Source organism: Takifugu flavidus, chromosome 22 (genome assembly GCF_003711565.1).
Source record: "Takifugu flavidus isolate HTHZ2018 chromosome 22, ASM371156v2, whole genome shotgun sequence".
Classification (NCBI taxonomy): Eukaryota; Metazoa; Chordata; class Actinopteri; order Tetraodontiformes; family Tetraodontidae; genus Takifugu; species Takifugu flavidus.
The window spans coordinates 7,914,234-7,940,013 of record NC_079541.1 but is presented as its reverse complement, the minus strand read 5'-3'; the positions used below and the strand labels follow the sequence as shown (position 1 = coordinate 7,940,013).

Here is a 25,780-nt window from a genome sequence, read left to right as displayed (position 1 = left end):
TTTTAACCCTCGTCCTGTCCTGTAGTGAGGCAGCGGCTTTAGCATCTGGATGCCTCTTTGTCTCAGACAGATTTCGCTGTTCCTTGACCTGACTGCCGGGGAACCCACAAACTAGCAAACACTCACAGCTCAAATCCAGTTAACAGATAAAAACAACCTAGCAAACAAAACAAAATAAAAACAACCGAAATTATTAATGACTGAACCACACGCATATACTGTATGTATGCACATATAGACAAGTTGCCATGTACACAGTTAAAGTGTGCTTCTGTGTGTGTGTGTGTGTGTGTGTGTGTGTGTGTGTGTGTGAGTGTGTGTGTGTGTGAGAGAGAGAGTGTGTGTGATGCTGCAACCACTGATCCAGGCAGCAGACAGACAGAATACCCAATCACCCCTGTAGGATAGGACAGACCGAAGGGCCAACCATGGTTGGTCAACACACTCAAACACACAGGCACACACCCGCCAACACATACATGCATGTGAGCCACGCCCCTTTTCCCTGCTAGGCTCTGCCCACAAGCATCAGTGGGAAACACCAAGAGAATTAATCAGATTAGATCATCAGGTTAGAAAGGAACATGAGGGAATGAGGAACTGAAACCTGTCACTCACACACTTATCACACACACACACACACACACACACACACACACACACACACACACACACACTGTCCATTAAAAAAGGTCCTGAAATAGTTTGTACAGAAACACACAAGATGACAAGTGAGGCCACGCCCCCAAAACCACCAAAGGTGACGTTCCATGACAGACGCTCATGATGAGTCCACCAGGGCAACCTGTGGAGAAGTGACGCAACTCACCGTAACACCATGTCTCAAATACATGCACACACACACACACACCACACACACACACACACACACACACACACGCACACACACACACACACACACACACTGCAGGGAGACATAGCCTGTATTTCTGCTTTGGGGGTGTGTGTGACAGACATTTCAAACTTAAAAAGAAAAAGGAGGTTGACACAGGTAAGGATCTGGGCTGAAGGTTCTCCTCAGACTGGATGGTCCTCTCTTGGCTCCGCCCCTTCAGTCTCAACAAGACCTGGCTCCACATGTCAACGGGGGACAAAGAGGATGATGAAGGCAATCAACATCCCGGAAGAAAAAGACCTGCCTGTAGATAATCTGAGATGTTCTGACGTTCAGTCTGGAAACTCCTGATTCCAACCACGTCTTCTCACTCAGCCGAGAATGAGACTGAGGTTGACGGGAGGTCAGGAGGCCGGGTGATGGAGACGGGGGAGGAAAAATGGCCTGCCGCCGGCAGCACCATGAGATCAACCTCAAGATGTGGGAGGAGCCAGGGGCGGGGCTATAATTACAGTTATTTCTATTTATTAACTACAGTTGCTTCATGAGCCATCAGCAGGAGGGTCCCCCTACATGAGCCTGGTCCTGCTCAAGGTTTCTTCCTGTTAAAGGGGAGTTTTTTCTTGCCACTGTTGCTTGTTGGGGGTCAGGCCCTGGGATCCTGGAAAGCACCTAGAAACAATTCTGATTGTAACAGACGCTATATAAATAAAAATTGATTGATGAGTCCATCTGAAGCTGCTGTAACATCAGAAATGGTGACAATTATCAAACAACCATAACTCCCCATTTATCTCCATGTTTTTATTTGTCCTGGTGTCAGTAAAATTGTTGTATTTTAGTGTGATTGGTTGTAAAAAGAGTCTGACAGGAAGTGCTTTGCTGCAATTTCACCTCAGGCTAACGCTCAGCAGCGTTTAAAAGTCTCATCTCACCGACGCTGTGTTTGTATGATGCCAACGGCTAATTTATAAATGACATTAAGACGATTATACTTCTGTCATCCAGCAGAGAAAGCCAGTGTTTTTAAAAAGGCACTTGCGACTTTGCGTCTCGCTTTTCTTTTGTCTTCAAGATTTAATCCAAAACAACATTGAATATTCCAGGAAAAACTTTCATTTACGTTTGCTTCCTGGCTCTGCTAACGTAAATGTCATCAGATAGCCTGCAGACAGCCACCAGGGAGTAGTGTAATGTCATATTTTCTCATTTCAATAATCCAAAATATTCTAGGATGCTCTCTCTGAAAGAGGAATGTTGGATACCCTCCGTTAGCATCAAAGCTCCGCCCACTTCTCGCTGTCACCCGATGAAAGTTTTTATGCTGTTTCAGCAGCTTTTGACCTCTGACCTGCCCTTGATCAGTCCTGTCACATGGACGATGTCAGAAAACACATGACAGAGGAAGATGGGAGGTCAGAGGTCGTGACAGCTCAGTTGCCAGGGAAACGAGTTGATTCTGCCCGTGATGCGTTTTTATATCTGATTCGTTTTTTTCCATCTGATCACGTGAAAACTTTAAATATGACGTCTTCAGCACTTTTCTAAAACTGCTGAGGCGGCGTCAGTATCTCCATGGAGACCATCTGACCTGTCAATAAACAGCAGGATGGACAGTGAACACCACATCCATCAAAAGAGCTAAGCTAGCAGTTTTATGCCTGCTAACATCAGCTAAAAACGTTGCTGGAAATCAAAGAAAAACAAAGTTGACGACACTGTAATTCAAATGTTTAAAACAACAGCTGCTTTAGATTAAATGCTGTTTTTTTTCTAAATTTAAAGGTGAAAGAATTCGTAAATGTGATTCAGCCAATCAGGATGATGTTTAGAGGTCAGGTGATCGAGACGCATCACACCACAATGACGAGTCGTCGGTAGTTTTTACTGGTTTTACTGGGTGTCACAGAAAGATAACCAGTTTGCTAGCAACATACAAACTGTTCGTGCTGCTTTTAGAAGGCTGAACTGGACAAAACCTGGTTTAAACTCATTTCTGTAAGAAAATCAATGACAGTTTTGTTTGACCTGCTGATGGTTCAACTGAGGTAAACAGATGTGTTCCGCTAACGGAGCCACGGCGGCTGTCAGTCGAAGCTTCGATGGTTGGCGGGCATCATCGATCCGCTGTGTCCTGTGTTTGATGATGGATTTACAACGATGCCGAGCAGATGGGCAAGACGCAGCTTTATTGAATAAAGCTTTATTTAACAAGGTTATCCTGACAGAGACCACAGAGGAATGGGCTGGGTCAGGCACTGAAGGTCAGAGGTCGTCAGTGGCTCATTTCATTTGGTGTAATGTGTGTGTGTGTGTGTGTGTGGTGTGTGTGTGTGTGTGTGTGCGTGCGTGTGTGTGTGTGTGTGTGTGTAGGAGAGAGAGAGATCTTGTTTATCTGCTGATGCTCCCTGACTCTGATAAATATCTGACACTGGAGCATTGTCAGAACTTGCTGGTGTGTTTTAGAACCAGTCTTTGAGTCCCAGTCTGAAGGCTTTCCAAGTTCAAGTGTAAAATTGTCTGGTTTCTTTAGGCTGCTCCGCTCTGTCTCATGACGTCTGAAAGAGGTGAGGGAAAAGAAGAGGGGAAGAAACAGAACAGACTGAGCTTTCATTCTGTGAAGTTTTTAAAGTTCAGCGAGAACACGGAGAACACGGAGAACACGCGGAGCAGCGAGGGCAGCCGTCTGCAGAACAGGAAAAGAGACGCATGACTTCACAGCAGCACCACCTAAAATAACCTACAATGATTAATTCATGTTTTCTTCATCTTCTGTCCATCATTCATGAAGACAAAAGACGGTGCTGGGATGTAGTGGCCATGGCCATGACAACTTCACCAACACTGAGATGTCTATAATCTATCTATCTATCCATCCATCCATCCATCCATCCAGCCAGCCATCCAGCCATCCAGCCATCCAGCCAGCCAGCCAGCCAGCCATCCAGCCATCCATCCATCCAGCCATCCATCCAGCCATCCAGCCAGCCATCCAGCCATCCATCCAGCCAGCCATCCATCCATCCATCCATCCATCCATCCATCCATCCATCCATCCATCCATCTATCTATCTATCTATCTATCTATCTATCTATCTATCTATCTATCTATCTATCTATCTATCTATCTATCTATCTATCTATCTATCTATCTCAGTGTATATTTGTTTCCCCTACAACTCTAATATTCTTTCCTCCATCCATCATCTTCTCTCAGCATTGGAACCTGCAGGAGCCCCCACGCTCTACCGTGTGTGTGTGTGTGTGTGTGTAACATGCGCGCGTGTGTTCTCATGCACACGAGAGGTTAAACAAAAAGAGACGCTGTGACTTTGAGCCTGCAGCAAAAATGAAAGTGTGAAGGCTTAAACTGAATAATTGTATTTTCTCCTCTGTTAGAAACGACCCTGAACGCTAATGTATTCACGGCCTCCCTCCTTCCATCCCTCCCTCCTCCCTCCGTTCTCCAGGTTTAGACCTACGTGTACATTATCTTGTTGTTTTTTTGCAGAACTTCGCTGACATCTGACGAGCTGCTGCAGAGAGAAACGTTCCCACCAACACGAGCGTCATTTCCCCAGATAATGAGAGTGGGATAGACTGGTTATACTGGGAGGGGGAGGGGCCATTTGGTGATTTGATACATGTGCGAACACACACCTGAGTAATGACCTGGGGAAGAGTATCACCAGTTCTGGTCGGGATCAGGTCCAGTCAAATCTAAACATTCCATCGCCATGGCAATAAGGAGCTAATTGTTGCCCGTGTGCCAGGTTACCCATAATGCTTTGCTCTGAAACAAAGTGGAGAGTCATTACAGGGGACAGCAACAGGGACTGTGTGGGTGTGTGTGTGTGTGTGAGAGTGGGTGTGTGTTTTCAGCAGAAAAACTCTGAAAAGATAAAAATGGACAAACTTATTTTCTCTGGAAAGAATTCCAGATTCAGTCCTCCAGAGTTTTCCCGGCCCTCCTCTGTGCCCTCGCCACCGAAGCAGACCCAACGTCTGATGCTATCTGTTAGCATTCATCACCGTAACTGCCTCTGTTTTCTTTTCCCAGTCCCGACTGGAGCAGGTTAACTGGGAGACGACAGAGAGTTCCCCCACACAGACGGGCTCATTCATCTTCCACTTCAGCTGATCTGCATAAATCTACATAGAGAAGTGCTGGTTTGTTACAGCTCAGCTGCTGATTGGATCCAGTTTCATCAAACGTGGAGGAGAAACGCTCAATTACTGCTGAGCGTGTGTGCTAGCGCAGCATGCTAATACAGCCACAAAAGGGGCAGCCAATCAAAAAGCTCTCACATCTCATCAGTACCCCCCCCCCTTCACACACACACCTGAGAGGATAATACCTCAAGTTAACACCTGTAGGGGGCGCTGTCACCTGTGACCCCTCCTCTCTGAAAAACAGGCTGGCAGAGGATTAAAGAGATGATAAGAAGCAGGAACAAGAAGAGTTATCAAAAATCTGTCTGCTCTCTGAAGTGGGAGGTTCTCTGTATTTCTATATTTGTGAGGACTTATGCACCCCCAGCCCCTGACCTTGACCCTGACCCTGGCCTTAATCAAACCCAACTCTTATCTAAAGCCTCAAACCCACTTTTGTGACATGAGGACCAAAATAAACATCCTCACTTTGCTGGTTAAATAGTTCTTTTGGTCTTCCCTATGTATCAGTACATGAACACTGATATTCAAGTACATACTGTATAGAGCTAAAGTGGGTTGCTCAGTATCACGTTATAATGAAAAACTATCTTGTTATTTCAAGGTGTTTTCAGGCTATAACAAGAAACTAGCACATGATTTTGAGAAACGTTTCATGTTTTAATCACGTGTGCTCAATAACTGTAGTGTCTCAAACCGAACCGTGAAATTAAGCTTCATATTTGCCCCACGCTGCTTTTTTAAATTTGTTTTAAATCTTGCCTGTATCTTGCGTAATATCAGGTTGTGTGAAAAACATCTTATCTGCAAATAATGAGATGTGTCCTCGTTATAACGTGGCACTTTTTTTCTAAGCGTGGCAGCAAACTACATTTCCATAGATCTCTTCTGTCAGCCAATCAGAAAAATTGATGTTTGCTCCAACTCACTGCCCTGCGAAAGAACACACACACACACACACACACACACACACACACACCACACACACACACACACACACACACACACACACACGGCTGGACTGACACTTTACAGCCAATTAGAGTCCAGTTCAGCCAACTGGATCAAGGTGGGGATGTAAGTGGGCCGTACGCTGGTCAGGCTAGGGACGAATCAGTGTCAAGTGCACAGTGTCTGATGTGTGCGTGTGTCTGTGTGTCTGTGTGCGTGTGTGTGTGTGTGTGTGTGTGTGTGAGAGAGAGAGAGAGAGAGAGTGTCTGCATTGACTCTGTTGTTCATTAAGCATGATGGAGGTGTTCGTTGGACCGAAGCCACGCCCCTAACTCTGCTCCAGTAAGCCTCTGGAGCCAGACTGGTCCTCTGCGGTGGTCCAGCCCATGAACTCCAACACACAGAACTAAGTTGAGTAGCTTCACCAGGCCAGTTCGGATATTTAAAGGGATCCAGTTCACGTGATTCTGCTCCATTTGACTCCTTTCAACTTTCTTGCTGTTTCTTGCATTTATCTTTAAAATGATAATGTTGTGGAGGGAGCAGCACGGGCAACAAAGGTCACTTCCTGCCACCCTGCTGCATCATTACCTCGATAACCTCGACGCTCTGACCACCGAAGCGTCTGACAGACATAAAATTTGCTGCTAGCTTCAATGGATATGACATCTCTAAACACGCACACACACACACACACACACACACACACAGAGTGTTTGAACAATGACTTTAATCACCAAAAACACACACCTATAAACACGCAACCTGCCACAGACGGGACACCAAAATTAATGACTCGTGTAACAACCATTGAGAGACTTGGCAGGTGTGTGTCAGTAGCCAATCGAACAGCTGCCGGCGTGAACGCCGACGACCGAGGAGGTCTGTCGGCGTCACCTGTGTGACAGCTGGGGCACGTGTGACCTTCGGCAGCCGGGCACCTTCAAACGCTCATCGTCCTCGCTGCTCCTGTTAGCTTTGAGCTGAAGGAAATGATCAGGGATCCTTGGTTTCTTCACCTGGTTCCTCAGTGTGCAGCTTTTTTGGGGTTTTAAAGAGCATTTGCTGGCAGTTGCGCGTGCATGTCAGAGTCATTGAGCTTGTGTGTCTGGAGAGGTGGGGGGGTGAGGAGGGGTTATCAGGGCTTTTAATCTTTTATTTCTACAGCACTTTGTGTAACATTCCTTGTATGGAAGGTGCTATATAAATAAAATAAAGTCATGTTAATCAGTGCAGCAAGTGTGTGAGCAGCCCTATTATTCCAGTCTGACTGTGGTTACAGCGCCCCTGGTGGTAGCCCGCCCAACGTTCAGTCTGAAGTTACTGTGCTCATGATGACAACCACCCTGTACTGACTCACAGAAACATTAAAGCAGTTTTAGTTTTCAGCTTAGTTTTACTGAAAATTCATCATTTACTTTGACTGCTATTAGTAACTTTACTGTTGTGCTTCCAAATGCTGTAATTTTAGTCTAAATCTGTTCTAAATGACTCACCTGCAAAAGTTACTATAAACGAATTTGAAAATCCAGTGTGAGTTTGTGTGTGCGCGCGTGCCTCAGCAGTCTTTCATCATTTTCTTTGGTCTTTCCAGAGAGAATAAAGAGCAGGATGGAGTGGGTGGTTCTCTCTATTTTTCTCTCTTTGCCTGTCTCTCTCTCTCCATACCTCCACTAGCGCGTGCCTCTCTCTCTCCTCTGCCCGTCTCTCTCCCAGCGCGTCTCTATCTTCCTCTCTTCCGCTTCCTGCGCGTGCCCGTCGCTCTCCCCCTCTCACCCCCTGCCGCTCTCTCTCTCTCCCCTGTCTTTCTCCCGGCGCGTGTCTCACCCCCTCTCCCCCCCCTCTCTCTGCCCATCCCTCGCCCTTTCAATCTCCCCCCCAGCGCGTGTCTCTCGCTCTGCCTTCTCTCTTCCTCGCTCTCTCGCTCCTAACACGTGTCTCTCTCCCTCTCCCCCTCTCCCTCTGCCCCAGCGCGTGCCTCTCTCCCGCTCACCTTATCAGTCTCACAGCGCGTGCCCCCCCCCCCCTGTGCCTGCCTCTCTCTCTCTCTCTCTCTCCCGGCGCGCGTGCCTCGCAGCTGCAGTTTGCCATAGACACGAGCTCCCTGCACGAGCGAACGGACCTCTCCTCGGGCTGGCACGAGAGCGTCTCCCCCACCCCGCCCCCTCCTCCTCCTCCTCCTCCTCCTCGCTGGATGGAGGGATGCTAACAGAGTCTTCATCCTCACTCGTCCTCATCAGCACCAGGAGCGGAGAGCTGGCGGAGCAGCAGCGCCTCTTTCCGGGCTGAAAAGTTGAGGACCCGGCTGACTGACGGATCCCCCGGCGGGGGCTCGTGCCGGCGTTAAATCGGGATAATCCTCCGTCACGGTTGAGCTCTGTTCCGGAACCCACACAGACGGATTTGTGTGTTTATGGGATCACTTCTGGCGCCCCGGGATCAGTTTCCAAAAGCTCCCCGGTGTTGAAACTGATCCCGGCTGCTTTAACCGAGCCTCCCGGAGCTTCTCTCCAACTGGGAAGCAGTGACGGGTTCTGACGGGGTGTTGACCAGGTTTTTGGACCCTCGGACAGTCCCGGCTGGACTCCTGACCCGCATCTTTCTCGGGATGTAGGTGCGGTGGAGATTTGCCGGTATCCCAGTGCGGTCTGACCGCAGAAGTTATCGGATATTGTGTGGAGAACAAACCGTCACGGAGCGTTAATGATCGGATCAGCTGTAGCAGAGGACCCCATTAGACCGGATAAACCCGCGGGCTTCCGCGCGGCTGCAGAGGCTCCTTCCCGGGCATCCGTCATCCCTAATCCAGCCCTCATCGATCAGCCGGTGCGGAGCAACCAGGTAAACGATCTGCTGCCCTGTGTAATAAACCCGCGGGACTCCCTGAATTACACACTTAATCCCCCCGAGAGAGGCCGAGAGACACCGACCAAGAGGGCAGAGAGAGACGGAGAGTTTTATCATGAATGAAGATGACAATCACAGAAAGGGAGGGAAATCCACCATGAGATGGCCCGAAAAATCTGTTGTTAAGGATCTGATGAGGAGATTAAGATGATGGACCTGTTAGTAAAGTCCTCAGAACCTGAACTTTAATCTAATCATGTGCTCGGGTTCCTCCAGCTGATCTAATGTTCTCTGAGGCGTTTTCATGTCCCACTGAACCAGAACAATAATCCCAGAATAGTCTGATGGGACTCCTTGCTGCTTAATTGTGGCTCTGGAAGAGTTTGAACTTTAACAGCCCGAGGATGAGAACCTGCCGCTCATCATCCCTCAGGTTGATTTAGCCCGTTGAACCATGTGCCCTCACACACACACACACACACACACACACACACACACACACACACATGCTGCAACAGTGGTTCTGATGTGTGATCTGTGATCAAATCTGAATTAAGACATCAAACCTGAGATTATATGTGATTAACAGGGCTTATCTGTTGTTTACAGTTGATCTATGGATGGTCCACTCACTGTTCCGCCACATCCTCAACAGCAAACCTCCTCCTCCTCTTCGTCCACCTTCTCCTCTACAACCTGTAATCGAGCCATGCAGCATTGATCTCTTCATCTTCGTGGCAAACTCAAACACGCGCGACCATCTCCTTCCTCTCCTCGGTCAGATTTGCCGCCTGACATGTGAGATGTGCGGAAGCGGCGATTCTGAAGGACATCTGTGACAGTTGAGCCCGAGGTCAGAGGTCAGGTTCTGGACTAGAGCCTACGCGGTCTGGAATCTGAGCGGGACGTCGATGAACTTCCTGATCCTGAACCTTGCGGACGTCTCACCACTGCACCTGCTACATTTTTAGCTAGATGGGACTTAACGACAGCAGCCCGGGCACCATGCGGAACGGCCGCGGCCTCTCGGACCAGTGGGCAGAGTCGGTGGTGGTCCGGCCTCGAACCACGGAGCGCCGCATCACCGTGCACAAGCGGCTGGTGCTGGGCTTTGCCCTCTCCATCCTCACCCTCATCATAGTGACGGCGGTTGCCGTGGCGCTCAGTGTCCGCTTTGAGGACTGCGCCGCTCAAGACCGAGGTGGGGTAACGGGGGAGTCGGGTTCGCGAGGGGGCGGCGGGTCGGCGAAGCTGAACGGGAGCAGAGGGGAGAGGACGGGAGAGCGAGGAGATGAGGAGATGCTTCAACCCTGGAGGAACTCGCGGCTTCCTGGGACGGTGAGGCCGCGACACTACGACCTCCAGCTGGTCGTCTACATGGACAACTTCACCTTCTCTGGAGACGTCAGCATAGAGTTGGAGTGTGTGGACGCCACCAGGTTCATCGTGCTGCACACCGACAGACTGGAGGTAAGACGGACGGCTGCTCTGACGATGATCTCTGACCCCTAACATCCTGAAAATAATATTAATTGGTTGATCAACAGATGTTTCGCTGTCGTCAAGCTCGTAATGAATTCATTTGTTTATGTTTCACCGCGTTCACCTCGCTGCTTTCAAAAACTGACCCTCACTAACAAAGAATGCTATTTCCGGGTTTCGGCCTGAGAGATTTCCTTAAGGAGGCTAATTAAACATCAAAGCTGCAGTTTCATCCGAATTTCTGATATGATTACTGCGAGACGAAGCCTCGGAGAAACGCCCGAGCGGCGAACATCTCGCTGATGTGTCAGGGTAAATCTGTCTAATTCTGGCCAATTGAAACCCGGCAGCCTTTTGTGGTTTTTGTTTTTGTGTGTGTTCAGGGTGATAATGAAGAGGTGTTGTTGTGCCTGGCAGGTCTCCAAAGGTCTGCTCAGCGTCAGTTCATTATAAAAAAAGAAAATCTGTGTAAACAGGCCAAAAAATATATATCATAGAACGGAAACTGTGTGTGTGTGTGTGTGTTGGGGGGGAGGGGTTATCTGTCTCTTTTCTAAAATGATCTAATATTCAAAATCCGAAGTACAGCTAATTTCACTCACCGCTAACAAACCACAGCGAGCGTAAAAGTGCAGTAAAGACGTTGTGAGCGGTGCATAAATGTGCCAGCAAAGGTGAGAAAAACATCATGATTATACTAACATTTAAAAGAGTAAAGATGCTAGGTGCCATTTTCTTCCAGCTCAGGTTTGTAAATGCTACCAAAATGCTAAACCGAAGGCTGAAAACAACACGCGGGTCGATAAAAACAGCCGACGAGTGTTTTTTATTAGTAAAAACTGATACATCAAGTTAGCATCTGCCCGTTTTTTGGGATTCTGGTCAATAAAGTTTCAGCAGTGTTGACATAACAGCTGCTTACATTAGCTTCTTTTCTATGTTGCTCAGTTATAAATCATTTTTAAAATTTCACATTTAACTTTATTCTTTATGGGTGCGGCGTCTTTTTAATTTCTTTTTAATTTTTTTAAGTTTTTTATTTTGAAAACTGCCTGGATCCAGTTCCTGCCTGGACACTCGTGACGCCCTGCAAAGCTAACAGAAACGTTTGTGTCGTAGGAACTATAGAAGGTTCCTCAGTTATTCCTACATGAAACAGCTGATTTACCTGAGCTGAGAAGGACACACGGAGCTCTGAGATGCTGTCTAGGAGAACCTTCAGGAGAACCTTCAGCTGTTCTGGAGAACCTTCAGCTGTTCTGGAGAACCTTCAGCTGTTTAGGAGACCCTTCAGGAGAACCTTCAGCTGTTCAGGAGAATCTTCAGCTGTTCTGGAGAACCTTCAGCTGTTCTGGAGCTGGATCACACAAGGTTCTTTCAGGTCGTGGACACGTGAGGTCCAATCCTGGAGACACATGACGTCTCATCAAACAGACGATGTCATTGAAATGCAATTTCCTTGTGGGGAACATCTGACGGCCTCTCCGTGCACTTCGCTGACTCACCAGAAACGGCCGTGGCTTTAATCCAGGCTGGTACCTCTCCGTGTCAGCGGACTCTGCCTTCGTATCGATCGGCGGGTTCATCAAAGAGCAAACAGCCCGGCACACACGTTTGATGAGTCCCGGTGTTGGCAGCAGCACTCCCATGATGCATTTCTGCTTACCCTCCGTACGTTTCCTCAAACTCCTGCCGTCAACTCTGTTCGGGTTTACGTGGCGCGAGCTCAGCTGACATCCCCTGGAGCTGTTCCACGGAGAAAATGAGACGATCTTCCTTGTGCCAGTCTCCTTCCTGGGGATCTGAAATGGGCCACAGTCACCCAGTCCAGACCTGTCAGACTCTTCAGGAGGATGAATCTGATCCAGGTGGTGGAGATGTTGACCAGGTGTGGAGCTAGGTGGGTTTTAGTTGGGACCTTTTCTGCTCATGAAGGGGTTAGAGGAAGAACTTTCTGAAGATCAGCACCTGCAGGTTTATCTTCTCTGTGCTGGGCGACAGACTTGAGTTCAGGGTGGCCATTTTAGAAGCCTTATCACATAAGATCACCATTAAGAGTCCCAACTACACATCATTCGACCAGACAACAATGAAATTAAACACATATTTTCCTCTTCACGCCTTCAGGTGGACCGCGTGTCTGTCACACTTGAAGGTGGAGCTGGTGGGCGTCCCATCAACAGACCTGGGGGCGGAGTCATGAGAATCAACCGCCACTTCCCGTACGCAGCCAATCAGATGCACGTGGTGGTGCTGCACCGCGAGCTGAAGCCAATGAGAGTTTACCGCTTGAACATGAGCTTCGACGCTGCCATTGAGGACGAGCTGCTGGGCTTCTTCAGGAGTTCCTACACCCTGCAGAGAGAGAGACGGTACACACACACACACACACACACACACACACACACACACACACACACACACACACACACACACACAGCTCACAGTTTTTCCAGCAGCAGGTGGTTCAGCTAGAAAAGGTCAACGTGTCACATGCGAGACATTGATTAACTCACACATTGCTGTTGGAGTGTGTATGGACATGTGAATGTCCTACATATCCACCACACACACACACACACACACATACACACACAGATAAACACACACACACAAGCCTTTGCTGCAGTCTTCACATCAGATTTCTTGCCTACTGTGCTGATAGAGTGTGTATGCGTGTGTGTGTGTGTGCTATTAATAGGGCGGTTGAACCGCCCATGCTTGTGACATCATCAGTCGCTCCCCAGGTTTCCCCAGGTGTGCACTTGCTCCGCCCATTTTTCCCAGACATGACTTGGGCAAGCTCGGGACAGTTCTGTATCCCAAAATACATTTCACCAATGGCCAGCAGCAGCAGCAATGGTAGAAGTTACCTACATTAAAGTTCAAACGGCCAAGCGTGAACTCAAAAGGTTCATATCTTCATACTGAGGAACAGCTAATGTGATACTTTCTGGGCATTTTTCGCTTCCTTTCACAGTAAAAGCATTGAGGCGAGACGATGACTGATGTCTGGTTCTTCTGTGATTCTCAGTTAAATGTCTTTCATGCTGAGGTTAGGCTGAGATCAAAGCCTCGGCGGCCATGTGTGGACAGCACAAACAAACAAGTTCAGAGGTCTGAGCATCTCTATTCCAGATGTTTTGGGGATTTGTTGTTACCAGCCGGTTAATAACTGTTAGCAAGAGTTTCAGATGCGTTTCCACTGACTGATTTTTAATCAACAATCTCAATTGTTTCCACATTCTTCTGTTCCAGCTGCAGCACAGTTTGGCTTCACTGCCTTCTTTGATGAAGCTTTTTCTGTTTTGCCCTCTTTTGCTTCAGCACGTGTTCGTTTGCATCCGTTGCTCCACGGACAGCCGACACGCTCGCCGTTAGCTGCAGTTTGGATCGATTCTAGATCAATGCAGCAGCTGACGGAGCAGCGAAGCTCGATCAAACCGCAACAGCCTGTTAGTTCGAGTCCAGCTCTCTGGCTGACTGTGATCGCTGGAACAGGTGGAAATGACTGTAATAAAACAGTAAATAGACGTTTGTCCACAGACAAACATGGGTGATGCTGATCAGGGGTCAGCAGAGCCGGAAGACATGGTTTGCCTCGGTTAGCACTGCTGGTTTAGCTTCTGCTGATGAGTTCAGAGTCATTGTTGGGGGAATCCCAGTAGTTGGGCGGGGATGAGAGGAAAGAAAAGTTCTCAGCTCTTGGTGGTGTTTGTAAGAACATCATTTTTTATTAGTCTGTTTCCAGGGCACTCGAGGTTAAATTAGCAATTGTTGCACATTTTATATTAATTTTACCTACAAGCTTCAGATTAGCCTAAGGGTTAGCATGATGCAGGGGAGCTAATGCTAACACACAGGCTATTGTGGAGTGTGTTTGATTTTTATGTTAACACACACGTGTGTGCATACACATTGGCTCAATGGCCTCTACACTGACCTGCTGTCGGCTGGTCACATGATGTCACAGCAGGACGCTAATGTCAATATGGGGTGAATGTATAGGAAACTGTTTCCGTGTTCCTCCAGATCATCCAGTTCATATAATCAGAACTGTAAAAGATTAAAATGAGGTCAAAACAAGATGATCACTGATATCTTTGATTTGCTGAGCACCAGTTCCGAACAATCAGTGCATCAATGATGAGGAGTCGCCATGAGAACAAGTATGAGTCCCAGTGAGAGAGAAGATGATTGGTCAGCAGATCTATCAGCTGATTGGTTGGACTCTCAAAGTTCAGATGAGACCGTTGAGATCAGCAATGAGGTCAGTGGAACCTTGGGAGCCTACAGGACGTGGCAGACCACTGAAAGAACCCTGGCTAAATGGGAATTGTGGGTGAAATCTACTGGTTTCAGCTGGAACGCGGTACACCCATAATAACGGGGCTGTTATTGTTCCCCCTTCCCGGCCAAGGACGACAAACATCCCATTATCGTACATCTTATAAGATTATGCTGTGGTCTGAAGTGTGTTCAGATTGATAATCGAGTCGGGGCGACAATCGTAAATATTAAACATTTTCAATATGCGCAACGAAAAATTCTCGTGTGTGTGGGGAGAACCGACGACTCCCGAGTCAAGACTCCGTGAGTTGTGACCTAGAGCGGACCGTAGCCAATTAGGACTGAGGAGGAAGGAAGCAGGCGTTCATTTTAAGTTTGATTGTTACAAACAGTCCCAAGACCCCCATCATTCCCTCTTCACGTACACCCTCTTCCATGTTATGGGTTCTGTTTTCTTGCTGGTTCTGTTTTTCTTCTTTGCTTTGTGAGATCACAAGTGATCCCTCGATCAAAAGTGTTCAATGACTCATGTTTTGGTCTCCATGTGTGGCGTCTGTAACAAATAAATGACCTCTTCTTAAGACTTAGACAACCCTTATGTGTGTACCCCGCCCCATTTTTAGCTCATGAAGTCACAACAGACGCCATCAAGCCCCGCCCCCTTCATCAGAGGTAGATTTACAACAAAGATGATGAAGCAGCTTCCTGTGTGAAACTGGAGCTGAGGGGGCACTCACACACACACACACACACACACACACACACACTGATCAACATGCACACAAACACCTGATTCAACACTTTGGTCTTCTGTCCCTGAATCTGTATGTATGTGTGTGTGTGTGTGTGTGTGTGTGTATGTGTGTTTTAGGTGTTCTCTGATGATGCTGTAGGCTTCACTGTCAATCAGGATTATTGTAACAACGAGCGTTACCCTGGCACCAGAGACTGTTGGCAACCTGCAGGATGTCACTGTGTGTGTGTGTGTGTGTGTGCGTGTGTGCGTGCTGTAATAGATTATGTCTTTATCTCGTCCCTCTCAGGCTCTCTCCATTATTTTCCCTCTCTCACTGTCTGTCTGCCTCGATTGTCCTGTTTATTATTCAACTTCTCTCCCACCATTCTTCACCTCCTCGTTCATTCATTCTTCACCTCCTCCCAACGTCATTCTTCACCTCCTCCCCCATTCATCCTTCACCTCCACCCACATTCATTCTTCACCTCCTCCCTCATTCATCCTTCACTTCTACCCACCTTCATCCTTCACTTCTACCCACCTTCATCCTTCTCCTCTGCCCACCTTCATTCTTCACCTCCTCCCTCATTCATCTCTCACCTCCTCCCATCTTCATTCTTCAACTCTTCCCACCATTCCACGCCTCTATTCAGATTCCTCTATCATTTCTTTGCGTCATTTATTTTAAATTCAGTCATCTCCTCTTCCCCTCATCCCCCTCTCTTTCTCCTCCACATGGCGTTCTTCAACTCCCCTCCTGCTTTTGTTCACCATTTTCTCACTCCTCTTCCTCACCTGCGCCTTGTTTTTCTCCTTTTTCCACCTGTTTCTCCTCATCCTTCCATTTCTCCATCTCGTCACTCATCTCCCCCTCTTCTCCTCCTCTCCTCTTCTTTTCATCTCTTCCACAAATACTGTAAAGTGTCAGAGTGTGATAAGAAAGTTTGCAGGTGGATTATATCCTGGACTTTTCATTTCCTGTCATGTGACTGTCAGATGAGTTGAGCAGAATCAGAAGAAACAGGAAGTGTTTATTTTGGATTATCTCTTCTGTGGAAGCAGCTTTTTCTGAACCGAGTGGGTGAGGACGTTTGCGTCCTGTCGGGTCTGACTTCACGGGATTAACTTCACAACCCTCCGAACTTTCATTCCACCTTATATTTCTCCTTTGATTCATCTAAGCGACTGAAACAAAATCCTCTTTTTACCAGACGGATTTAAGAAAGAACCTGAAGTTTTCCTTGAAGTTTCGCTAATGCTTGCGGGTTTCATCTGTGCTGTCAATCAAACTAGGACAGGAAGGACTACCAAACTTCCTGTTTCCCATGTAAATCCTTTTTCATGTTGTCAGTAAATTCTTCCTTTTTATTTGTTAGAGTGATGTTGTTCTACTTCCTGTTTATAACATTCCAGGGACGCTTTCATATTTGTTATTTTTAGACGAATGTTCGCAGAATATCAGATCCACAATAAAAACACTGGCGCATCTCTGGGGACCCTGAACAAACATCCTTCCTCTTTGAAAGTTCCTGATCTAAAATCACATCAACATGAATTAAATGCAGAGAAAACAGAGTAAAGAAAGAGGAGCGGAGAGAGGGTCCGTGAGGGTTTTAAGGAGAAACAATAACAGGAAGTGTGAGAAATGTGTGAGAAAACATTTCCAAAACTCAGGGGTTTTGCTGCTTTGATCTTTTTTGGTTTTAGTGTAACGTTAAGCTGCTGGAGGTTATTCTCTGTGTGTTCTGACAAAGATGTTCGTCAGGCTAAGTGGCTATCGTCGTTAGCTTTCACTATAAAGATCAAAGAACTTTCCCTCTGACGTCTCTTTTCCCTCGCAGCTACTTGGCGGTGACCCAGTTTAGTCCGATCCACGCCCGAAAGGCCTTCCCCTGCTTCGACGAGCCCATCTACAAGGCCACGTTCTCTCTCAGCCTCCGCCACGACCCCCAGTACACCTCCCTGTCCAACATGCCCATTGAGAGCAGCGCGCTGGCAGACGAGGACGGATGGGTGACCAATCGCTTCGCCCGGACGCCTCGCATGTCCACCTACTACCTTGCCTGGGCCGTCTGCAACTTCACTTACAAAGAGACACGAACCGAGAACGGTGTGGCGGTGAGTGCCGGCCGCCATGTTAGAGAGGAAGAACACACACACACACACACACACACACACACACCCACGCAGATATACATGACCTCGTTTCTCCTACTGCGATCATCACATCTGTGTAATTACAGCTCATTCATCTCGTCTGCCACCGTGTCAAGGACAGACAGACACACACACGTGCATATGCACACACGCACTGATGATCATTTTCGTAAAATGCTCAAAGTCAAAGCATATGTGGCTCATTTGTAACCATCGACACTCTTCTAGTGTGTGTGTGCATGTTGAGTTTATTGCTTTCTCTCAGTCCTGAGCAGCAAACACAAATGTACTGATTTATTTATCTGTTACTAAAATATAGATACAAACGTTGGGGGTTGTTAAATGTTACCGCTGCTGTTGGCAGTATGACACACCTCTCGTGCACACGTGCGTTCAGAACATAATTCCGAGATCATTTGAAAGATTAGCAGCTTGGGGTTTTGCACAGGGTGTGGTGACTTTTGTCATGTGACTGTGGTTTTGGTCACATGAGCCACAGAAGAAAGAAACAACCTGTTGTTATCTGGAAGTTCTGTTCACCGGCTGCTTACCAGCTTGGTTTCCTCTTCCGATCTTTGTTCGGTCTGGTTCCTCCTGTGAGGAACTTGGCTTTTGGGTTGCTCTTCACCTTTGACCTGTGGATTCAATCCAATCTGAAAGAAGAGCAGCGATGATGGTGAAGACGAGCCCTATGGGCAGGGATGAAGTCCCCAAGTGATGGTGATGCTAATCCCCTCCCCTCCCCTCTCCTCTCCTGTCCTCTCCTCTCCTCTGTTCTTTCTTTCTCTACGCGTTTCAGCCTCAAGGCACTGGAATAGCTGCCGTAGCTGCCGTCTGTTTGCAGAGCAGCTTCCTCTGACACCAACAGTCCTCCTCCTCCTCCTTTATATGAGAAAGAACAAAAATCCTCATCTTTTCTGGCTAAACACGAAAGAGTTGAACTCATCGTCTGGGTCGAGATGACATGATCTGCACCAACTCATGGCTGGAATAAACTTTTATTTACTGTTGAAATTCTGCAGGAAGGGTTTAAATGTCAGCCCAGCAGATGGTAACAGAAGCATCCCATGATAAACAACACTCAATAGGTCAGCTGGGTATTTTTAAATTATAAAAGAAGCTTTAATGTGACAGCGGTTAGTTCAAATAAAGCGTCTCTGTGGAGGGTTAGCTCTGCATGATAATCAGCTGATTTCTGCTTGCCAGAAATCAGTAATCAAACTTCAACAGAGGTTTGATTTTATTTCAAACTCCACTTTAATTTAATTAACAATCCAGATCAATAACCAAACATTAAACCCCTCTGCTCTATCAACGCATTTAACGAACAGTCCGACCCATCAAATCCTCAAAATCAGAAACTAAAACCAGAATATATCAGATTAATCTCAATAACAACAAAGTGCAGTTTCAATTGGCTGCCGGTCAAACGGAAGTTGCCGTGGTAACCACACAGCTGAGGAGTTTCGGCCGGCGTGTCGCTAACGTCTGCATGCTTCTGGAGTCAACACTCGTCCCGCTGGTCTTGTTGACATTGACGGAGACCCTCATCTGTTTTCTGACTCTGGGTCAGTTTGGCTCCTCACGGCGGCGGCGGCAGCTCAAGTGATGAGACGTGCGGCGCCGCAGCCAGCGGACGTTCGGGTCGGCAGACGTTCATTCTGGATGCGGAGCAGACTGTCTGAGGCCTCAAAGTCAAGGACCTCGGAGTGTGCGTGAGAGAGAGTGCGGTTGGATGTGTGTATGTCTCACGGTGCCCCGCATCAGTTGCTAAACCATCCATCAAATAGCTGCAGCAGCTGAGCGTCCATCAGCTCATCCTTCATCTGAGGGCGACAGACGGAGCGAGTGATGTCACGGATGAGTGCAGAGATAACAAGGAGAGAAGAAAACCAGGAAATGAGGAGAAATGAGGAGAAAAAGAGACGAATGGGGATGAGGTGAGGGGAGCTGGGATTCTGCTCCACAACATAATGTGCTGAAGGAATCGTTTGTTCCCCCCCCTCCGATGACCCGGTAGGGGCACTTTCATGTGTTTCCACAGCAACTCAAAGTTGAGGTGATATCCCATCATGCCACAGGTGAAAGGCCAGACAACAGGACTCTCCAGCTCTACAGGCAGGGTTCTAACTCCAGATCTTCTTCAGATGCATTTTCCTTGCATTTAATACCTGTTACTCTGACATCACGCCGACTTTGCGGAACGATGCGGCGAGCGTGATAAACATGGCTGCGGACGGCACAACGAACCTCAGGAGACGACTCTCAATTCAGCGACTCGCTGTCGCAGCAACAAGCTGTGATTTCAATAAGGGCTCCGGTTTTGCAAGCAGATACTCGCCGTGGCGGCTGCAGCGCTCTGAGATGAGTTCAGCTGCGGAGGTCAAAACAAGAGGAAGAGGAGCGGAAAAAGTATGAATATTTCCTGAAAATTGGCAGGGAGCAACCTTGGCATCGTATTTATCAGAATTTCTGTCGGGTTATCAGAGGTGAATCCAGTAAAATGCTAATTAGCTTTATGGCTTTCCTTCACTCAAAACCTGCAGCTCAAACTGGGGAAAAGAAGCAGCTTAAAAAAATGCACCAAACAATTTTCCGTAATGAACAAGAAAATATCAGAATCAGATATTTGCTTGAGCTGCAGATCACCAGTAGCTGTGGCGATCGCACAGGAGAGCAGCGATCAAAAACTGCTCCGTCAAAGAGGCCCGAATAGGCAGCTCTGGCTTACGTTCAGGGTTCCTTCTGGCTTCACATACCCACTTTCTTACTTTCAACTGATTGAGCATCAACTCAGACGTGGTCCTCGCTTGTTCTGAAGCCATTTTAGATGATCTGGGATCTGCTGGATCCGAGTGCAGCACATTTCTCCTGTGAGAAACCTCTTAGAGAGAAAAGGGATCTGAAGGATCAGATTTTAGTCCATCACAGACTTTAACAGCAGCGCTAACAAACAACCAGACCTTTAAAGACTCCATCAGGAAGATGATGCTCATGTTCATGAGCATGAAAAGGTTTCAATCAGTGATCCCTCCTCCACAATTGATTATTCCACTCCATCTTCTACCATTTCACATATTACGACATATTAAACCAATCATTAACAGCTCTCTGATTGATGATATTGCCAAGTATCATTAGTGTTAGCCCCCCTTTTAGCATAAGAACATTCAAACGAACATGAAAAGTACTCCAACCATTAGAATTTCAGATGTGAGCATGTTAGCATTTGTGGTCTTAGCGGTCCAGTGCTGTCGGACTCGCTTCTGATTGTGTTTGAACATCTGAAACTGAAGCTGAACGGGCTCAGACTGAGTTAGCATCTGGACTTTGGCTCAGTCCGATCGTGTTATTTCCTTTTGTCCGCGTTCCTCTCTCTCCATCTCAGATCTCTTTAAACTCGACCTGATTACGTTTGTCTTCTTTCAGATCCGTCTGTACGCTCGGCCCGATGCCATCGCCAGTGGAGCCGGCGACTATGCGCTCCACATCACCAAGAGGCTTCTGGGATTTTACCAAGACTACTTTAAAGTGCAGTACTCACTGCCTAAGCTAGGTAAGACTGCTGACAGCAGGTGGCGCTGTGGCGTCAACCTGCTCTATTGCTACAATGATCAGTTGTTCACCTATTGGTCAGCTCCTCTCCGTATGACCATATTTGGCATTTCCTCTCCCATCCACCAGCCTGTTAATGACTCCTGTCAGCACAGTTAATTCCCTTTAACTCCGCCTCCTTCTTCTGTCCTCATAATTGTTTGTGTTTGACACGCTGGTGCTGCCAGAACCAATCAGCCACGTCACGCTCATGTGCTTCCTTCTCTCTCTGTAGCTAATGTGATCAGCTTGGCGCCGCACCGCCCGTGTCACACACTTCCTTCCTGTCCACATCCATTTAACAGCTCCCATAATCCCAGAATCAAAGCTTCCTGTTGTTGGTCAGGTTTGACGTTAACGTCCTGACCTTCACGCTCATAATAGCTGTGATAACAGGCAGATTTGTTCGATCACACGATCCAGACCGTACAAGGACAACCTCACATCGCCACATTGCTGACTCAAAGGTTCCGTTGTGTTTAGCGGAACAGGGAAAACAACACTGGGCATTTTTTCAAGAACAGCTGATGAATCAGAGGAATGAAGAAGTGATTAGCTTGTGATAAGGTGGCAAATATCTTCTCTTGAGATTCAGCCACATGTTTCTGAGGAGATATTTCCACTCAACATTTCCGATGCCGCCACGATCTTCTCCTCGGACCTGATCAGGTGATCACTCCCTCAGGTGACTCTGAGTGATCACCTCCTCCCACCGCTGGTTCTGATTAGTGAACGTTAACGAGCGTCTCTGATGGATGTTATTAGTTTCCTGAAGCTCCGCTGAGCCTCAGTTCAGTCTCCCCGAGCCGATCTATCAATCTTGTTTGGAACCGCACAGGTGCATCATAGGAACGAAGCGATGTGTTGTTGCGCGTTAATGCACAGCTCCGTCAAACAAAACGAGGTGATCAGATGTGAGACTGTTCCTCCAGAGGACCAGGAAAGGCAGCTGGGCTAACGACAGAACCTTTAGCAGCAACGGTGACATTGCACTAGATTAGAAACATCTGCAGCCTGGCCCCGCCCCCTAAACATCCAAGAATCCATCTCCCAGCATGCTTCAGTGGGCCTGATGGTCTGACAGGACCTGATAAAGGAGGCTGAGGGGACGAAGCTGTGAACAAGCAGAGTCCTGATCAAAATACTGATTACCTCGATGTCCCTTCAGGTTCCCTTCTTGTCCCTTCTCCTCCCAGTTTAGCATTTTCTGCTCTTAAGTCTCACATTTAAGAGATGGAATTCATGTCTGTTATGAATCCAGTATCTATGCGTGTGTGTGTGTGTGTGTGTGTGTTGGGTCCCAGGGCCCCAGGGCTCCATCTGCTGTGGTACGGGGCCGGCACCCCCTGAGAGGACGATGCTAAATGGATGATCCAAATTTAAAGAGACAGAGAACCTGATGAAGAGTCAGATCCTCTTCATAAAAATCTAGTCCAGATCCTGCTTTTGATCCGAATAGGCTGGAGCATCGACATCGACCTTGCAATGATTTCTGGTAACGAAAATTCAGCAGACAGAGGTTAAAGGTCAAGTTCAACCACCCTGACTAGTAACCAGCTGTCCCCTCTGTCAATAGCACTATTGCTTATGACCATTTTAGATCAATAATCAGCTGATTTAATGTCTCTAGCTGGGCTATTGTTTCCTACTTAGCTTAAATTTGTTTTGTGATCGACTTCCTGTCAGACCTCTTAAGTTTGATCATGAAAAACGAAAGAAGAAGTTCGCACATACTGTATGCTGCAGCCTGTTAGGCCAGGCGGTTCCTGGCAGGGAGCTCCTACAGTCAGAACACAAACTCCAAACTTTGACTCATTTTATACCATCCAAACAGTTCACACACACGCACACACACACACACACACATTCCCCACTCTCTGCACAGACTTCGTAAAGGGCCTCTTTAGGCTTCCGTATGAGTCCATCTGATGCTGCAGTAAAGACAAATTCCTCCAGCGGAGGCTCAGGTGATCAAACTGCCTAGAGAATTATCTGTGTGTGTGTGTGTGTGTGTGTGTGTGTGTGTGTGTGTGTGTGTGTGTGTGTGTGTGTGTGTGTGTGTGTGTGTGTGACAGAGAGAGTACACCAACTGGACTAATATGCTCTGTTGAGTTCTGTCTCCATCTGGGATCTAGAGACACACAGGCATCCCTGCCGGAGGTCTAATACACACACACACACACACACTCGCACTCGCTCCTATGTTTTCTTTATCTCTCTTTCCTCTTCATGTTTCGTTCAGTCTCTTGTGCCGTCGCCGTGGGCTAACATGGAACAACAGATGGACTCAACACACACGCACACAAGAACACACAAGAACATATATACACACACACACACACACACACACACACACACACACACACACACACTGCTGGGGGCTGATCAGCTGTCTGCTGCCTCAGCAGAGCGTCTGTTTGTTTCCTCCTGATTTGTTTAATTTAATTTGATTCTAAATGCTGGTAAAAGCGTCAAAGTTTGCTTATTAATGCTCAAAAGTCGCTTCGATGAAAATGTTCAAACTGTTTTTGTGTGGTTCAATTTAAAGAATTGTTGTGCCACTCGATTCAATGGTTCGCTTGTTCACGAAAAATGTTAATCAGCGAATGCCGGACCTTTTACAGTGACGCAGTTTAAATTTTCTCCAGTGACCAATTTCATCAGTTAGATAATCGGATCAGTCAGATTATCAGAGTTTGTCATCACATTTGTTAAAGCTGCAGAAATCAAACTTCTTCCGGCTTCTTTCGTCTGCAGCAGATCACCTCCTCACTCATCTATTGTAAATATTTCAGTTAGCTGTCCCGCTACATTAGCTGCTGTCGTGGATCATTTTTCCTCCAAGCCGCTAAAGCCCAGACGAAGATTCCTGGTGGGTTTGCTGCATTTGTGGATGATTTTTTAAATTCATGTCTCTCCTCTCGTGCTGAAGGATATTTAGCAGGAACGTCTCTCATTTGTTACCGTGGAAACTTTTTTGCTGAAAGTTTTTCAGCACTTTTGTCCCCACAAGGCTTCAGTATGATGCTAATTTATACTAGGGCTGATAAATCTGGAGATAAAGTCATTTAAACTGGAAGATAAGACAGAAAGCAGTTTGTCAGCGATGGGACTGTAGTGCCTCGCACCACCAGAGGGGGCAACTTTGTTGAGTAATTTTTTTTTGTGAGCTCCGGGTGATTTTGTATCTGTGATTGTGTGTTGATGGTTCAGACCAGCCTGGTGATGAATGGAGACGTTATCGCCGTTGTGTCCCTCAATAGTCCCCCACAGCGACCTTGTCGCCTTGAGGAAAATGTTTCAGCTTTTGTGGAGCTCGGTGGACGAGATAGATGAAAGCAAAGGCTCTTCGGGACAGCGTCTCTGTTTCAAAGCGTTTTGGGAAAACAGCCAGAGGTGAAGGATTCCTTTCCAGCTGTGAGTAAAGAGGAGCCAGAACCCTCCTCAGCCCCCCCAGGAGCTGAGCCCGAACGGCGGCCACTGATGAGGCTCCACTCCTCGCATTCTGAGGATGTCGCGAGGAAAGAGTCCGTCGGCAAGACCGCATCCTTTTTAGGGTCAATGAGCCAAATCTAAACTGGACCAGCTACTGTTCCAGTGCAGACCTGAAGAACAACACCAGGCCACCATCTCAAAGGGAGACCCTTATCTGTGGGTCACATCACCATGGCAACTCATCACTGACCATCAGCCTGATCACCATAGAGACAGCAGTTCAGAGTCAAGGTGTGTGGCAACAGGGAAGCTTTTACAAGTAACATTCAAAAAGATGGTGGTGACGTTCAAGAAGCCGAGCGTGCAGGGAAATGTCAGATTCAAGATGAATCCCTCGATCGGTGATCGTGGACTCATTTAGAGCTAGATCATCCTGGTGGAGTGGAGCAAACTGGATCTCACACATGCACACATACACACAACTCCCACCTCTCTCCTGTCTTTCCTTAGTCACAGCATCAGACCTGTGATTAGTCGTCATTAATTGGAGGTTTAATTGGAGAAAAATAGTGAAGCTGCTATTTTTGTGTCAGCTGAGAGCACACATACACACACATACACAGACACACACACATACACACAGACACACACATACACACATATACAGTATACACACATACACACTCACACTCACAGACACATACACACATATACACACATATATACAAACATACACATACACATGTACACACAGACAGATACATACACACACAGACACACACACATACACACACGCAGACACACACACATACACACACGCACATACACACATATAGACACACACACACACACACACACACACACAGACACACAGACACATACACACATATACACACATATATACAAACATACACATACACACACACACAGACAGACACACACACACATATACACACACACACAAACATACACACACACACACACACACCACACACATACACACATATAGACACACACACACATACACACACATACACATACACACAGACACCACACACATACACACATACACAAACATACACACACACACACACACACATATACACACACACACACACAGACACATACACACATATATACACACACATACACAGACACACACACATACACACATATAGACACACACACACACACACATACACACACACACATATAGACACACACACACACACACACACACACACAGACATCAGGTTACC

General features: G+C 47.2%; 1 protein-coding gene across 1 annotated transcript in view; it reads left to right on the top strand.

The window, feature by feature from the left end:
- The first annotated feature begins 8,057 nt into the window (after window positions 1–8,057).
- Window positions 8,058–25,780, top strand: part of LOC130519206 (thyrotropin-releasing hormone-degrading ectoenzyme-like) — a 47,239-nt gene continuing 29,516 nt past the window's right edge. The window contains exons 1-5 of the mRNA XM_057022406.1: window positions 8,058–8,821; window positions 9,437–10,297; window positions 12,437–12,681; window positions 17,177–17,453; window positions 20,922–21,048. Coding sequence (XP_056878386.1) covers window positions 9,803–10,297; window positions 12,437–12,681; window positions 17,177–17,453; window positions 20,922–21,048 — 1,144 coding nt within the window. The 5' untranslated portion in view covers window positions 8,058–8,821; window positions 9,437–9,802. The remainder of the gene's footprint in view (window positions 8,822–9,436; window positions 10,298–12,436; window positions 12,682–17,176; window positions 17,454–20,921; window positions 21,049–25,780) is intronic.